Source organism: Saccopteryx bilineata, chromosome 4 (genome assembly GCF_036850765.1).
Source record: "Saccopteryx bilineata isolate mSacBil1 chromosome 4, mSacBil1_pri_phased_curated, whole genome shotgun sequence".
Lineage (NCBI taxonomy): Eukaryota > Metazoa > Chordata > Mammalia > Chiroptera > Emballonuridae > Saccopteryx > Saccopteryx bilineata.
In genome coordinates, this window is record NC_089493.1 from 128,180,682 (window position 1) to 128,197,990 (window position 17,309).

At 47.9% G+C, this 17,309-nt stretch overlaps 1 protein-coding gene across 5 annotated transcripts in view; it reads left to right on the forward strand.

The window, feature by feature from the left end:
- BBS4 (Bardet-Biedl syndrome 4) overlaps window positions 1-17,309 on the forward strand; it is a 948,798-nt gene that overhangs the window by 27,580 nt on the left and 903,909 nt on the right. For 2 of the 5 annotated variants that reach the window (XM_066278064.1, XM_066278065.1), the window contains exons 11-17: window positions 356-508; window positions 601-772; window positions 2,846-2,915; window positions 3,489-3,630; window positions 4,157-4,358; window positions 14,359-14,501; window positions 15,222-15,372. In XM_066278064.1, coding sequence (XP_066134161.1) covers window positions 356-508; window positions 601-772; window positions 2,846-2,915; window positions 3,489-3,630; window positions 4,157-4,358; window positions 14,359-14,492 — 873 coding nt within the window. In that variant the 3' untranslated portion in view covers window positions 14,493-14,501; window positions 15,222-15,372. Of the gene's footprint in view, window positions 1-355; window positions 509-600; window positions 773-2,845; window positions 2,916-3,488; window positions 3,631-4,156; window positions 4,359-5,217; window positions 6,374-14,358; window positions 14,502-15,221; window positions 15,375-17,309 lie in introns of those variants that run through there. The other 3 variants (XM_066278067.1, XM_066278066.1, XM_066278068.1) reach the window with 3 other exon arrangements.

A 17,309-nucleotide genomic window follows, 5' to 3' on the forward strand; every position in this document is an offset into this window, starting at 1 on the left:
GGCAAAGAAAGGAGTATTTGAGTTGCCTGAAGCAGCACTTGGTGGACCAACTAGGGACAGCAGAGAACAGAGTAAAGGCAGTATTTACTTTAAAGGGCTCTGATGCTCTATTGCCTTCTGTGGTGAGAAGTAGGAAACAAATGAGCTGGGCAAAGTCAGTGATGTTTTCTCTCTTCTTTTTCTATACCATGCCAGAGAGCCACAGTGTGGCTGTCTTAATACCTTGACTATATTATGTTGTCCCTGGGAGTGTTTCAGTCACACTATACAGAGTAGCTACACCCAGGAAGACCCCTCATGGCCACAGCCTTTGGGAATGACTGAAGGGTTGGCTTCCCCCGTTTCATGTTTTCAGGCCATCCTGGCAGCCGGCAGCATGATGCAGACCCACGGAGACTTTGATGTTGCCCTCACCAAGTACAGAGTTGTAGCTTGTGCTGTCCCAGAAAGTCCTCCACTCTGGAATAACATTGGGCTGTGTTTCTTTGGCAAGAAGAAATATGTAGCAGTGAGTGTCTCCTTGCCCTCCCTGCTGTGCTCATGCGTGCTGCATTGGGTTGGCCTGGCGTGTCCCTCAGTGAGTGCTCCTCTCTCCTGTAGGCTATCAGCTGCCTGAAACGAGCAAACTACTTAGCACCCTTCGATTGGAAGATTCTCTACAACCTGGGCCTTGTCCACCTGACCATGCAGCAGTATGCGTCAGCTTTCCACTTTCTCAGTGCTGCCATCACCTTCCAGCCGAAGATGGGGGAGCTCTACATGCTCCTGGCTGGTAAGGGGTGGTGTAGGGGACCCTCTCCTCAGTCTGCACAAGGGGAAAGATTTAGAGTCACTGGAGGCCAGCGGCTAATATCCCAGAGAAGCTATTCCTTGGCAGATCCTACAGGAATCTGGAGTGCTGTGTGAGAGTTTAGAAAACAAGGGGAAGATGACAGAGCACTTGGTTGCTTCTAACTTGGGAATTTCACTCAGACACCCAACAGGTTAAATTAAGATCATCCCTAGTTTATCTTCCACCAAATGTTTTCCCGTGTCTCAACAATTCATATATCTATATATATCTATATCTAAATATAAGCCCCGCTGCCTGACCAGGTGGTGGCGCAGTGGATAGAGCGTCGGACTGGGATGCGGAAGGACCCAGGTTCGAGACCCCGAGGTCGCCAGCTTGAGTGCGGGCTCATCTGGCTTGAGCAAAGAGCTCACCAGCTTGGACCCAGGGTCGCTGGCTCCAGCGGGGGGTTACTCGGTCTGCTGAGGCCCGCAGTCAAGGCACATGTGAGAAAGCAATCAATGAACAACTAAGAAGTCGCAATGTGCAAAGAGAAACTGATGATTGATGCTTCTCATCTCTCTCCGTTCCTGTCTGTCTGTCCCTGTCTATCTCTGCCTCTGTAAAAAAATAAATAATAAATAAATAAATAAATATAAACCCTGCTAAGTTCCAGATATCATCAAGTGTAAGAGATAGATCGTATAGCCTGACCAGGCGGTGGCGGCGCAGTGGCTAGAGCGTCAGATTGGGACATGGAGGACCTAGGTTTGAAACTCCAAGTTTGCTGGCTTGAGCGCGGTTTCATCTGGTTTGAACACAGTCTCACATGACTCCATGGTTGCTGTCTGGAAGCCCAGGGTCACTGGCTTGAGCAAGGGGTCACTCGGTCTGCTGTAGTCCTCTCCCTGGTCAAGGCACTTATGAGAAAGCAATCAATGAACTAAGGAGCTGCAGTGAAGAATTGATGCTTCTCATCTCTCTCCCTTCCTGTCTGTCTATCCCTATTTGTCTCTCTCTGTCTCTGTCAGAGAAAAAAAAATAGATCTTACAGGGTTGATGGGGGGATTGCATGATTAAATAACCAATGAATATTAACTATTGGCTTCATTGTTAGTTACTATAATACAGAAGAATTGACTAAATATTATTTCTAGGGGATACGTCTCTGTACACTAAGTTTAATAAATGTAAGTCCCATAGCAGTTTGCATGTTCTCATTGACATTGGTCTTCAGGTGCATTTTTGGGTCATTATTGCGGGGTTCTTAACTTACAAGAGAAAGGTTACAAGAGCAAATTGAGTGGTGGTTATTTGGGGGTAGCCTGAACACAAAGCGAGTCTAGTTCTAATGGGGATAGGAATGTAAACAGATGGCCAGCACCATGAGGCACAGGTAGCAAGTCTAACGTCACAAAGTGGAGGGCCTTTACATGTTCTGGAGAATAAGCTGGGATTCAATCACTTAGAATGGCTGAGGGGCCACTGAACAACGGGCATGCAGCCATGAACTTGCATGATATACCCTGCCATCAGTAGGTAACAGTGTCACAGAATGTGGTGGGGAATGCATCAGGGAAGTTTGGGGTCAGATGATGAAGGGCCACGAGTATAGTGCAAGGACTGTAGGCTTTGTCCTGAAGGCTGTGTTCTTGCAGCTGTGTTCCTGGAGCTCCTCTTAAGCGTCTGGTAGAAGTGAGAGCATGCATTGGGATGGTAGGGAGGGCGGGGCTTCCAGAGCAGCTCTGTTATTTTATAGGTGAGGCTCAGAAAATACTGATTAAAAACATGAGAGAGTCCTGGTGCTAAACAGTTTAAAGATCATGGTTACGGGTGATGGAGGACAGTGAGGATTCTTAGATGGGAAAGTGACTGCTTCAGATTTGTCTGTACTGTGAAGAGGGGACTGTTGAAGACAACATTGGGTATCGAAGTGGAGTGATTGGATGGTGCCCAGAGCTGAAGGTAAAGGAGCAGTCACAGTTGGGGGCTGAATAAACTGGAATGAAACAGGAAAAGCCTCTGCTTTCCAAGCCAGGCTTCCCAGCACCATCCTCACTGTCTTTGTTGCAGTGACTCTGACCAATCTGGAAGATGTAGAGAATGCCAAGAGAGTTTACGCAGCAGCAGTCCTCCTGGATAAGTAAGTTGCTCCACTGGGATTGTACTGGGGGGAGGACTCTCCCACACCACCAGGTGGCGCCAGAGCTGGCTTTGCCTGCATCAGCTCCCCACACCCCTGATGCTTGCTCCCCATGGCCTGTGCAGGGCCCAGTGCGGGAGGATGTGGTACTGAGCATGCAGAGGCTTGGTGGGAGCAACACAGGCACTTCCAGTCAGGATGCCAGAGAAGATCAGAGCCGGCAGGGGCCTTGGGACTGGATGTGACTCTGGGCTCAGCTTAGTCTCAGGTGAATGTGACTCTCGGGGTTTATCCCCCTGGCATTGCTAGGCAGCAGGGTAGGGATCTCTTCCTCAGCAGCCCTGGTGGTCTCTGCTCAGGGCTGACATGACAGACTGAGTCCCCACACCTGCTTTGCCAGTTGGGTGGTTCTTCCTTGATTCTCTCCTATGAATCCATGCAGCCATGTGTTCTTAACTTGCTATAGACTGGAGAATCTCTGCTTACGGTTTGTTTTGTTTTTAGGTAATGAGTTTCTATACATGACCATTTGTTGCAAAGCCTGCATTCCACAGAACTGTCTGTTTACCACAGGTGTAACCCTCTAGTGAACCTGAACTATGCCATACTGCTCTACATGCAGGGCGAGAGGGGGGCTGCACTGGCCCAGTGCCAGGAGATGGAGGAGAAGGTCCGCCTGCTCAGGGACAACAGCTCTCTGGAGTTCGACTCTGAGGTTTGTCTTTTATTAGCTGCATGAGTCATAAGCAAGCTGTCAGGAAACTCTGGAATCCAGCCCAAGTAATCCAGATATAACCTATTATAAGTTCATACCTCTTTTGGCTTTGACATTCCTAGCAGCATGAATTATTCAACTAATAATAACATGAGAGAAAACTTTACTAGAAATTAATAGTAAGAGGACATTCAGGCTTCTCAGTCTGTTATCGGTAATACAACTCCTCTGAGTTGAGGTCTGTGCCTCTTGGTAGCTTCTTCCCACTTCTCCTGTGGGAAAGGTGGAGTTTAGCCCAATGACACACCAAACTTGAATTGTTGGGTTTGAGATCCTGATGAACTCTCTTGTCATCCACTAAGGGCAATTTATGTTTTCTGCTGTTTGACAATGACTTCCTCTCTCAAATGCCAGTACCAGTAGTCACTATTTCAGATAAAACCCATTTGGAGGCCTAGGAAGAGGTGGGTAGACTTGTCTCTTCCAGTCATAACTTGATTCTTCTTTCTTCCCATGTGGGTACAAGATGGTGGAGATGGCTCAGAAGCTGAGGGCTGCTCTCCAGGTCGGGGAGGCACTGGTCTGGACTAAACAAGTGGAAGATCCCAAATCAAAACACCTGACCCCTTCAACCAGCAAAGCTGCCAGTTTCCAGCAGTCCCTGGGTTCTAACCAAGCTCTGGGACAGGCAATGTCTTCAGCAGCTGCACACAGGAAGCTCCCTTCAGGTAGGAAGTTACACAGTGCCATGAAGCCCTTGTGGGCACAGCCACATGTGCCAGCAAATAGGTCACAGCTTTGAGTAAAGCCTGCACTTGTTAGACTCAGAACATGTCCAATGTCATGTGCCTAGAAGGGAGGAAAAAGCTACAGGTGGCCACATTGGCACTCGTTTCTTTAAGGCAAGTTGTGTGTTAGGTAGCAGTTGCTGGTAGGCTTAATTGGATGGTTAATAACACTGGGTCTTTATAATATTCAAGTTTAGAAATGCATTACAGTACTTTCTTTTAGGTAGTCCTGCTTTAATCCTCACTGCCTTATCGTAAATTGGCATGGCACAGGTAATTAAAGATTTCTCTCAGCTTGACTGGTGGTGGTACAGTGGATAGAGCATCGACCTGGGTTGCTGAGGACCCAGGATCAAAACTCTGAAGTTGCCAGCTTGAGCATGCAATCATTGACATGATCTATGGTTGTTGGCTTGAGGCCAAAGGTCACTGACCTGAAGCCCAAGGTCGCTGGCTTGAGCCCAAGGTTGCTGGCTTGACAAAGGGGTCACTGTATTGGCTGGAGCCCCCTGGTCAAGGCATATATGAGAAGCAGTCAATTAACAATTCAAGTGCTGCAACTACAAGTTGATGCTGTTCATCTTTCTCCCTATCTGTCTGTCCCTGTCGGTCTCTCTCTCAAAAAACAACCAAAACAAAATGAAAATATTTCTTTCAGTGAGTCATTGAAGGCAAACTCAACTATTGCTTTATTTCTTCAGTTACAGTCTAACTTCACAGCGGTAAAGATTACACCGCAGAAACTACAGGGTTTCTTGAAATTTAAGAGTGAAAATAATGATTTCTTTTGGAATTGTAGAGCCGAGGACTCAAGCCACCATCTCTTCCCCTGGATCCAGAGCACACTATGGAAGCATGTCCCACTGAAGCACCAGCACAGATATGATAAAAACAGCAGTAGGATGATCCCAGATTAGGGATTTCTTTGGCGAAGATGAACCAGATTAAGAAAGGTCACATGATACAAGTGGAGTGGAGGCCAGTATGTTCCTGGGCACCACAGAACACTGTGTTTTGTGACAATCATGAGGAGCCTGAGGCCTCTGCAAACCCTATGGGCCCCATCACTCAGGAAATAGAGAGAAGCCAGCCAGACAGCCCCTCTAAGACGTGAGAGCAAGGCTCATGGCTCTATGCATGTAGCTCCAAGAGCCAGCAGTGTACATGATGCTGTTTGCCTTTGAAAGGACTTTTATTTCCTGGCTGACTGACCCCTTCCTTTGTAGGAGGAAAGTTGGAGGCAGATTTTGTTCAGTAGCCTTGTCATGAGGAACCCTTTTGCTTAGCTGAGGTGATTCTCAGGCTATGGGGCAAGCCCCCAAGGCAAAAATATCATGCATTTATAATTTAGCTCTAATAGTCTTGATTTAAAAGAAGAAAAATGATGAAAAAACTCTGAATTGAAGTTGAACCTGTTGAGTATCCTAGTTGCAGTTGTCCAAGGGAATGCAGAACCTGTCCCTTGAGAGGTTGGAGTCTGGAGCCAGATCCTGTCTGTGTGATGAGAAGCAGGAGGCGGGCCATCTGGGGTAAGCGCTGAGGACTGAAAAGAGGAAGAACTTAACCGACGAATATTAAGACAATCAGTGATGAGATGCTGTCAGTACATGATCTGTACGTATTTTTCTAGAATAAAGACTGTATCGTTATCCCTTCGGGAAACGTTATTTGATAGATACGTGAATTCCAAACTGCCCTCTTGATGTTCCGCTTATCTGTCAGACCTCACCCCTACTGGACTATCACCCCTGAGACAGAGGAATTCCACAAAGCTGACAAGCCGCCCCAAAGAGGGGCTCTGGACATACCAGGACTTTTGATTCAACACCCACATGCTCGAAATTTTTCTTGACCCCATATAATTTGTCCCCCTAGCTTGTACTGGTGCACTTCTCCCAAAGGAGTGCCCCGGCAGGTCTTTCTCCTCTAATAAAGCCTGCACACCTGGTGATCAAGTGCCGTCTCAGTCTTACATTATTCAGGTATAAAAATGAAAGGTCACAATAAAAACTTTTAAAAAGAACTGATGATCATGGTTTTTCCCTTCCCTGTTTGTTAGCCAAGTTGTTCCTGCTAGAGTTTGCTTCAGGGCCAGTCCCTATTTTGTACTTAAAACGCCTTTTTATCACCATAATTTGAAGGTGGAGGACTGACCTAATGGCAGACCTACTTATGTTAGAGTTTTTTATGTTATGACTGGGTCTGTTTTGACAATGAAGCCACAGCTAATTGAGCAGAAAACTCTTCAGTTCTCCTATCTGAGAAATAAACAGTAAGGGAACAGCAGTGATACCCTGGCCCCTGTAGCTGGTGTGTGCTAGAACTGAGATTTGTACTCGGAGCAACTGAGAGAGCTCACTTCTCTATCAGTGTGGAGTCTCATGTGCCTGTGTGTTGTGAACCAGGTCCATTCCTGAGGGAGAATAGTGGGGGATGAAGAAATAAACACAGACAAAATGTGGGATTGGGAGGTCTTCTGCAGGCTGATGACCTACAAAAACCCCAATATTTGCAGTCAACTTTATTTTATAATGCAGAGAACAAAGCTGTTTGCAGCTTGGGTATTACCGGGAACTTTAGCAAGGAAGTCTCCAATACAGAGTCATGCATAACATCTTAACTAGCAGTTCCTAACAAAGGATAGGAGGAAGGGAATATAGATTGCCTTTAGCAACTCAATCAAGCAAGGAATGTGAGGGAAGGCTATAAGGACTTTGTCAGTTTACAACCTGTCTTCCGCACCTTGTGACTGAAAATATCTTGGTGAGAAATAGGGTGTAAAGTAAGACAAGGTGGAGAAGAGGAAGGAGGTGTGAGAGAGATGTGGGAGGTAAACTCTACGCAAACCGGGACTGACAGAAAGTGGCAAGTAACAGATGAGGATGTATGACCATTGCTGGGGAGTTACACAAATCACAGAGGAACACTGCGGGACTGGAGTTGGGTGCTGTGGAGGTTGGTTGTGCCCTTATTTATCTTTGAGACATCAAATGCTGATAGCTATCAGACACTTGTACAGCTAGATTTCAGGTGTGGAATCTGGCTTGAAGATTAAGATTCATGATTAATTTGGATTTGGGTGATGGTTGAAAACACAGACTTGAAAGTAGTCATACAAGGAAAGCTAGGACTAGGATGATGGGGGACCAGAAATGAAAACCCAACGCCGAAAGGGAGAAGAGCCCACAAAGGAGACAAGAGAAGCAGCTGATACAATGAAGGCAAAGGAAGAGAAGTTCAGGAAGGGAATGACCAATCCCACTGAACCCTTTGAAGAGAGAGGGGCTGTAGCCTCATTATATAATATAGGAGGAAGCAGAGATTGGGAGAGTCAAAAGGAATTTTGCAAGGTAAGTGTTGGAATCCATGGGAGTCCAAAAAGACCAGAGTAACAGGCTTTATTGGAAGGAAGAAAGGAACCCTGCCAGGCACTTCTCTGGGGAGAAGGGGCACCGGTTACAGACTAGGGGTGAATTTTATAGCGTTTGGGAGAGCCTAAGGGGGTACTGAGTCAAAAGTTCTGGAATGTTCCCTTTTACGTTTTTACGATTTTAGCTTTCTGGAATGCTCCTTCTTGGACGGTTGATCAGCTTCCTGGAACTCTTCTGCCTCAGGGGCGATTGTCCAGTAAGGGTGAGGTCAGGCAGCCAGGTGGAACAACAAAAGGGCAGTTGGAATTTCATATATCTATCAGTAAGTAACAATTAGAATTTGAACCCAGGTCAGGATGCAGAGCTCCCGCTCTTAACCATTAACTACCAAGCAGTGCTGTACTTTTGGTGAACACAAAGGCTTGGAGACTGAAAGAGTGGAGACTGCACTGCTGTTAGGCCAGAGTGAATGGAAGAGAGCATTTCAGAGGGCACAACTGAATTTATTATGCTAATCTGAGAAAATTTTAGCATTTGGGGAGACAAAGGGAAAAAAGGTTTTTTGGTTTTTTTTACATGGACAGAGTCAGAGAGAGGGACAGACAGACAGGAACGGAGAGAGATGAGAAGCATCAATCATCAGTTTTTCGTTGTGACATCTTAGTTGTTCATTGATTGCTTTCTCATATGTGCCTTGACCACGGGCCTTCAGCAGACTGAGCAACCCCTTGTTCGAGCCAGCGACCTTGGGTCCAAGCTGGTGAGCTTTTTTTTTTGCTCAAGCCAGATGAGCCCATGCTCAAGCTGGCGACCTCGGGGTCTCAAACCTGGGTCCTCCGTGTAGCATGCACCGGGTACAATAACAGACGTCAGAGACTTTCAGGAATATAGATGTTTCTTTATTGGCCAGTTTAACCTGTGCAGGGGCGAATTCCCAGGTGTCCGGAGACACCTTACTCACAAGGAGCTACAAACAGGAATTGCGCCTGGCGCTTACAGCTAATTCCTTATATATCCTAAGTAAGCAAGCATATACAGAAGCAGATGTGGTGGTTACTGATTCGCTAAGGGGGCTGCACATAGCATAGCAACAGGGGCTGGGTCTAGCTCATTGGCAAATTCCAAACATAAACTTCTGATAAGGGTCTTTAACCAATGGAATGCAAACGTTTGTCTTTCTTTGTTCTCAGCCTCACAGGGTCCCTATCTGTCTCTGCTTCTTGAAGGACCTTGGGCATTGTATTCCTAACAGAACAGGAGCAGGACCTGCCTGTAACCCTTAAGTTCCCTGTTCCATCAGTGCCCTGCCTATATCCTATTATTTTAGATCTTCTGATCGTCTCTTGGACCTTACATTCCCTACTCCTGTTAGGACACAAATCAAACCCATGATTCTGCATCAGAAGGAAGGATGGTATAGGTAGGTTGAGATAGGACCATTACTTTTACAGTCTCAATTCTCTTTTTAATAAATGCGAGGAGTTTATTAGAAATTACAGGCCCAACAGTAAAGAGTTAACAAAAGTATTAGTAATGGCCCAGCAATTGTAGATATGAGAGTAGTTAGCCATGGAGAGGTCTTGAACATAGAGGCATACCAGCCTGGGTTTTTTTTTTTTAACTTTTTTTATTTTTTAACCTGTTTGCTAATACTTTAATATTCTCCCTAATTATTCCAGAATGATTAGCATAAAAACAACATTCTTTACCTAAGGCAGCACATAATCCTCCTTGTTTGAGGAAAAGGAAATTGAGCCCTCTCCGGTTCTGTAAGGCTACTTCTGCTAAAGAATCTATTATGCTTTTCTAAGAAAATTACCTGGTTCTGAAATATGGCAATGTCCCTAGAAAAGGTATGGGACAACTGTTTTAAATTCAAGTCCCCTTGAATTAGAGCAGCAGCTCCTACCGCTGCTGATCCTACAATACCTATAGTGGCTATGATAGGTATTAGAGTGGGAGCTCGTTTTTCTCTTCTTAGAGGTGGCATAAGGAGGAAATCAGGATTGTCTCCATATAGATACACTTGAGGGATGATGTATGCATTTATACAGAGCTCAGGTTTTGTAGGAACAATATATTTGAATATACCTTGGGTATACACAAACTATAATCCCTCTGGTGCTTTTATTACCTTAGGTTTTTCTGGATCACTAACCAGAGTTTCTTGATTAAGACAATAATCGCTGTAATTAGAATTAATTACAGTAAAATTAGCTATGGGATAACAAGTCCCTTTTCCATGGAATTCAGCTAAGGTGAGAGATCCCCCAGAAAAACAATCTTTTATTTGGTCCTGTTTTCCAGTATTGGGAGGGATTATAGTACTAGGAACTAAATTTCCTCCTTCTGATGTATTAGCCCCTATCCCAATGTAAAAAGGGGGGTTTAGGGCTAAGGCACAGCCAGCAAGACTCAGTGATATTAGGTTGAGTGTTATTAAAGGAAGTAAACACTTTGTCTAATAATCCCAGTTCTTCCTGTTGTCCATTAAGTAACGGATGGACAGTGTGATAGGGTGCTTTATAATCTGTTCTTCCTGGTACATTATATGAAGTTGGACTAACTAAGTCTATTTTGCTTGTGGAAGAACTGGTCAAGGAAGTGGCTGATGGTTTGGGCACTCTAGGGGCTAGCTTATTCTTTTCCCCTTCAAAGAGAAGCTTATTCTTGGTGGGTAATCTTCTGATAGTAAAGAAGGTTCCTGGATCTGCACCTTCGATATAAAGTCTTATTGCCCATGTTTTTCCCTTACTCCAACTTGGGTCTTGTGGCCTTTTGATGGTAACAATGGTAGGGTTACAATTGTTTATAGAACATTGGTAATCCCTTTCATTATTAGGCCTTTTCCCTCCAAACTCAGGCGGAAGAGATCTATGTCTGGGTCAGATTTAGATGGCTTCCATTGGGAAGCAAGTGTTTCACAACCCCATGCCTTACAATAATAATCAGCAGTAGATCCACAAGTGTGGCGTCGCCCTGGAAGAGGCTCAGGGCACACATAATGTGGAGTATACCACAACGCCCTATTATGGCGAGAGGGTGTACACACTTCAACATTTTCTATTTGTGGTGAGCCTAAAGGCGTTCTAGGTTTCCATCCCACATACCTGCGTGCTGCGGGGGAATTACAGAATTCATTATCAAAGAACTTTGAAAAATCTACTCTAAAAGTTACTTGGTTACCCCATGTTTTGTTTTGTGCTATTACTGTTCCATCAGCTGTCCTAATTAATACCCTTTTTTTTATTATTTTAGTTCCTTACTGGGTAAATTACACAGAGTTATTAGCCCTAAATGGAGGAGAAGGTGAGCTTTAAAGGCTCTCCAGGGGTCTGTTGGACCTGCCATTTCCAGGGTCCTTCGTCAGGTAGTTGGGCTGGTTACACGTGGGAGAGGTGGATTCAGTAGGGCTTTTCAGCTACCTGGACTGCAGAAGGGATGCTGAGCAGTACCTGGACGGTCCTTGCCACCACGGCTCTAGGTTCCCTCGTTGGTGGTTAAGAATCCAAACCCACTGCCCAGGGTCCGGTGGCGAGAGCCTCTGGGTGTTGTCTTCCGATGCTGCAGTCCTTTGCTCCCGCAACTCCCTTACTTCTCTCCGAATCTGCTGCAATGCCTGTAGGGACTTGAGGAAGTTATGATTAGACACTTCTATTTCCTCTCTGGTGAGCTGGGAAACCAGAGGAACTGTTGTCCAAACATGAGCTCATAGGGAGTCCACTTATTAATGTAAGGTGTACATCTAAGCCAGAATAGGGCAAAAGGGAGTAACTCGACCCAGTTTTTGCCGGTCTCCTCCTTCAACTTAATCAAAGTTTCTTTTAAAGTCCTGTTCATTCTTTCTACTTGCCCTGAGCTTTGAGGCCTGTAAATACAATGTAATTTCCAATCAATTCCTAGCCTCTTAGCTAACTCCTGGGAAATCTTAGAGATGAAAGCTGGTCCATTATCAGATCCTATAGCTATGGGGATCCCATATCTAGGGATGATCTCCCTTAGCAGAATCTTACAAACTGTGGAAGCAGTTTCACCCTTGGTGGGAAAGGCCTCTGTCCATCCTGTGAAAGTATCTATTAGTACAAATAGATATCTGAATTCTATTTTCCCTGGAGTCATCTCTGTAAAATCTATTTCCTATAATTTTTCTGGGCACTTTCCCCTATACCTAACTAAAGGAGAGCTTCTTGTTAATGGCATTGACCTTAGTAAGTACAAGCCTTACATCTAGAAACTATAAATTGTACTATGTTTCTAATCTGGGGTCCCAAGTAGTACTTCTTGACAAGTTGTTCTAGCTTGTTCTGCCCTAGATGGAAACTTGCGTGGATTTCCTTTACAATTTCTCCTATAACTCCTTGGGGTAGGTATAGTCTAGTATCTGGAAGTTCTATCCATCCTTGCTTATTCTTTTTACCCCCTAATTGCCTTCCCTCTTGCTCTTCTTCAGGAGTATACTTAGGGTCTGGAGGCAGCAAGGGTTGAGGCAAGTGCAGAAGAATGTCTGCAGTCCCTCCTTCCGCAGCTTCTCTGGCAGCCATGTCAGCAAAACGGTTTCCTTGAACAATGGGAGAGTCCCCCTTTTGATGTCCTTTGCAATGAATTATGGCTACTTTAGAGGGAAGCCAAATGGCATCAAGCAGGGCTAAGATCTCAGTCTTATTTTTAATTTCTTTTCCTCCTGCTGTTAGTAAGCCTCTTTCTTTGTAAATGGCACCATGAATGTGGGCAGTGGCAAAGGCATACCTGCTGTCCGTGTAAATGTTGACTATTTTGCCCTCAGCTATCCGGAGGGCCTGTGTCAGTCCAATTAGCTCTGCTCGCTGCGCAGACGTACCTTTTGGCAATGCCCTTTGCCACAAGACACTGTCCTGGGTGGTTATAGCTGCTCCTGCATATCTCTCTGTCCATCTCGGACATAGCTGCTTCCATCAGTGAACAGCGTAAGGTCTGCCTTCTCATAGGCCTGGTCCCGAAGGTCCGGTCTAGCCCCTGTAACAGTATCCAGTATCTGTCTGCAATCATGGACCACTGTTGGGTCTGGCAAAGGTAGCAAGGTGGCAGAGTTTAGGGCTGCTGTTTTCAAAAACTGCACTGCCGGCCCTGGCCGGTTGGCTCAGCGGTAGAGTGTCAGCCTGGCGTGCGGGGGACCCGGGTTCGATTCCCGGCCAGGGCACATAGGAGAAGCGCCCATTTGCTTCTCCACCCTGCCCCCCTCCTTCCTTTCTGTCTCTCTCTTCCCCTCCCACAGCCAAGGCTCCATTGGAGCAAAGATAGCCCGGGCGCTGGGGATGGCTCCTTGGCCTCTGCCCTAGGCGCTAGAGTGGCTCTGGTTGCGGCAGAGCGACGCCCCGGAGGGGCAGAGCATCGCCCCCTGGTGGGCAGAGCGTCGCCCCTGGTGGGTGTGCCAGGTGGATCCCGGTCGGGCGCATGCGGGAGTCTGTCTGACTGTCTCTCCCCATTTCCAGCTTCAGAAAAATACACACACACAAAAAAAAACTGCACTGCCAGGGGATTCAATAGCTGTGCCTGGTACTGTGTCAGGCGAGCATTTGAAAGCCACCTATCCGATGGGGCTCGCAGCACTTGTTCTAGATAATGTTCTCTAATTACCTGAATGTCCTGACCTAATGTCAGTTTATTAGCTTTCTTAACTAGGGTTGAGGTAGCAGCAAGTGCCCTCAGGCAAGTTGGCCAGCCAGACACTAGGGGGTCTAGCTTCTTGGACAGATATGCTACGGGCCTCTTCCATGGCCCAAGCTCTTGGCTGAGGATTCCTAAGGGTAGCCCTCCCTTTTCAGCAATGTACAGCTGGAAGGGTTTGGCCATGTCTGGTAAGGCCAACGCTGGGGCAGCTACTAGGGGCTCCTTCAGTGTCTGGAAAGCCTTTCCTTGTCTGTCCAAATAAACTGTTCTTCTTTGCCCCGAGTCAACTCGTGTAGGGGCCTGGCCAGCTCTGCAAACCCTAGTATCCAAAGTCTTCAATAGCCTACTACTGCTCCCAGAAATTCTCGTACTTGCCTCTTGGTAGTGGGCTCTGGGATCTGTAACACAGTCTGAATCCTTTGACTGGATAATGTCCTTTGTCCCCCTTGTAAGTTATATCCCAGATAACTTACGGTTTGGGTGACAATCTGGGCCTTCTTGGCAGAGACTCGATACCCCATCTGCTGGAGGTCCTGGAGCAGGTTTAGGGTGGCCTCCTTACATTGTTCTTCTGCTGCAGCGATGAGGAGGTCATCCACATACTGGAGCAGCACAACTGACGGGTGGGCAGTGCAAAACCCCTGCAAGTCCTTGCTCAAAGCTTCATTAAAGATAGTGGGGGAGTTCTTGAACCCTTGGGGAAGCCTGGTCCATGTATACTGCCCCACTAGTCCATTCTCTGGATCATTCCATTCAAAAGCAAATATTTCCTAGCTCTTGGGGGCCAATGGAATACAGAAGAAAGCGTCCTTCAAATCTAGTACTGAGTAGTAGATATGAGTAGGGGGCAACGAGCTTAGCAAAGTGTAGGGATTTGGCACTGTGGGGTGAATAGTCTCTACCCAGGCGTTTACTTCTCGCAGATCCTGCACCGGGCGATAGTCCTGGGTCCCAGGCTTCTGGACTGGGAGCAAAGGTGTGTTCCAGGCTGACTGGCATTCCCGGAGGATACCTGCCGCTAATAAGCGCTTCAAATGCTGTGCTATGCCTTGCTTAGCCCGTGCAGGTATGGGATATTGCCTTACCCGCCCTGGGCTAGCGGTGCTCAGCAACTGCATTATGACAGGTGGCTGATGAGCCTGGTGGGTTGGTTTCTGCCCACACCCCGGGCACCTTTTTTTTTTTTTTTGCAACTCCTCTGGAACCCCGATAGTTTCGTCCTTACCTTCCTGGAGGGCTGCTAACAGATATTCTTCAGATATGGGCACCGTTACCTCTAGGCTGCCTCCTTTGCTCTGCCAACCTCTGGATCATCCCTGTTAATATATACTTTCTGGGCTATTTCTAATAGCTTACTCTTATTTTCTCCTTCAAATCTCTTTATCTTCTGTAAGCTTTTTCCTAATATCTGAAGCGGCCTGAGTCACAAAGGCTATATTTACTAGTCTCCTGTTCTCTTCTGCCTCAGGATCTAGAGGGGTATATACTCTATAAGCCTCTATGAGTCTTTCTAGAAAGGCTGCTGGGGATTCCTCTCTTCCCTGGATAACTTCACTAACCTTACTAAAGTTAGTGGGTTTCCTGGCTGCTGCCTTTAAGCCCCGTAACAGAGCCCGGCGGTACTGGAAGAGTGCCTCCCTTCCCCCAGAGGTATTAGGGTCCCAGGTAGGAGGTTGAGACTGGAGAATGTCTTTTACTTCCCTTCTTCCCTCCTGAGTTTCCCTTTTCCTCTCCCAATACAACCTTAGCAGCTTCTTTCATTCTTTTTTTTTTTTTTCTTCTGTAGTAAAAAGTTTGGAAGACCTGTTGACAATCATCCCACGTTGGCTGGTGGGTCCTAAAAACTGCCTCAAGCAAGGATATTAATCCCGGCGGTTTCTCAGAAAAGGGAGGATTTTGATGTTTCCAATTGTATAAGTTACTGGAAGAAAAAGGCACATAAATAAAACGAGGGGGCGCGCGTGGACCGGCATTGGGTGCTGGCGGCGCTTATCGGAGAGACAAGATGGAGGCTGGGTTTTGTTTCCTTTGGGGTTTTACTCCATACTATCACCGACTAGGGGAAATGGCACCTCTGAATCTAATTTTGTGGGATTTCTAACGCTCTCGGGTGGGAGAGCGCGGGGCAGTGCAGGGAGCGAATCTGGGCTAGGGCCTGGAGACGCGCAGGCGACACACGTGAAGCCCAGGTCCTATGCCAGCGCGGGCGGGCCTTAGCGACCCTAAATTGTCACATGCCCCGCGGCCGCCTACACCCGAAGACGCACTTCCCCCACCCTGTTCTGAGCACTGGCCCCCAGTGGGGGAAGTCCCTTGGGGAGTAGGACCCGGCGAGTGGACCTGGGGTCACCCCTTCCTCGAACCTCCGAGCAACAGGTCTGCACCCTCCTGGGCCGCGCCAGAACAGGGGCACCCTTAATCCACCAACGTCGCCCCCAGCCCGGTCCCCTCGTTTGGGCTGAGGACTCCCTACTTCCTTAACAGTTTCTGCGCCTCGGAAACAACAGCCGGGCACCACTCCACCGCGGCGCGCCGCCGCGCAGCCACTGGGTCCTGGGCCGGCCGGCGCCTGGGGATGAATGGGGCTCCTCACCTTGGCCCACAACCCCAGGGGCGGCAAACAAAGGAGGTCGGGGGAATAGGTCCAGCGCCTCCCTAAACTTACCGGACACCTCCCCCTACCCAAAACAAAGGATCCCCCGCCAGACTCCGCCCGCGCTCTACGCGCCGGCACTTCGGAGAACGGCCACACCAGGGTATTATTGTTCGGCCTGCAGGGTGCGCGCCGCACCCCAGCCCGAGCCCGTAGGACAGTTGGGGACCTGCCCCTCCAGAGCCCCTGCGACAGGTGGAGCAGACGGGCGCCCCGAGCCGCCGGCCAGGCCCCCCAGCCCAAGAAGTTTGCGCCCCCTCCCCGCGCCGCCCGCCTGCTGCCCCGCGCACTCACCTCGCCGCAGGCAGGACAACTTGTGGGGCACCGCCGCGCCCAGCCAGACTGAGCCGCCCCGGAGCAGCCGTGCGCCACCCCCCCACCCCCTACCCCACCCCCCACCCCCACCCCCCCGGGGCCGCCGCCCCTCCTTAGGCAACGAACTTAGTGCGGACACCAGATCGGCATAGCGTACTACAGCCCAGAACTCCTGGGCTCAAGCGATTCTCCTGACTCAGCCTCCCGAGTAGCTGGGACTACAGGCGCGCGCCACCACGCCGGGCTTCTCAGTGGCGATATTAATCCACACATCTAGATACAGGCAACACACTATTAACACAGGGAACACACTTGTTTCTCTCACACTCAACTAAGTCATTCAGGCTCAGACAAAACACAGCACAGCGCAGCGCAAAAAGGATTCCTAATGTGACCGGTCACTTCTGAGTTAACATATCCAAATTTCAGAGGGTGGCATCCCACCTCTGAAAGCCCTGGGTGGATTACCAGCAGCGTCCCACCTACCACCTCAGGAATGTGCGCTCTAGAGCTCAAAGGCCTCTGACCCAAACCTCCACCAAGGGAGAATCCTGGATGAGCCCCCAGTGTGTAGCATGCACCAGGTACAATAACAGACATCAGAGACTTTCAGGAATATATTCAATAGATGTTTCTTTATTGGCCAGTTTAACCTGCGCAGGGGCAAATTCCCAGGTGTCCGGAGACACCTTACTCACAAGGAGCTACAAACGGGAATCACGCCTGGCGCTTACAGCTAATTCCTTATATATCCTAAGTAAGCAAGCATATACAGAAGCAGATGTGGTGATTACCTATTCGCTAAGGGGGTTGCACATAGCATAGCAACAGGGGCTGCGTCTAGCTCATTGGCGAATTCCAAACATAAACTTCTGATAAGGGTCTTTAACCAATGGAATTCAAACG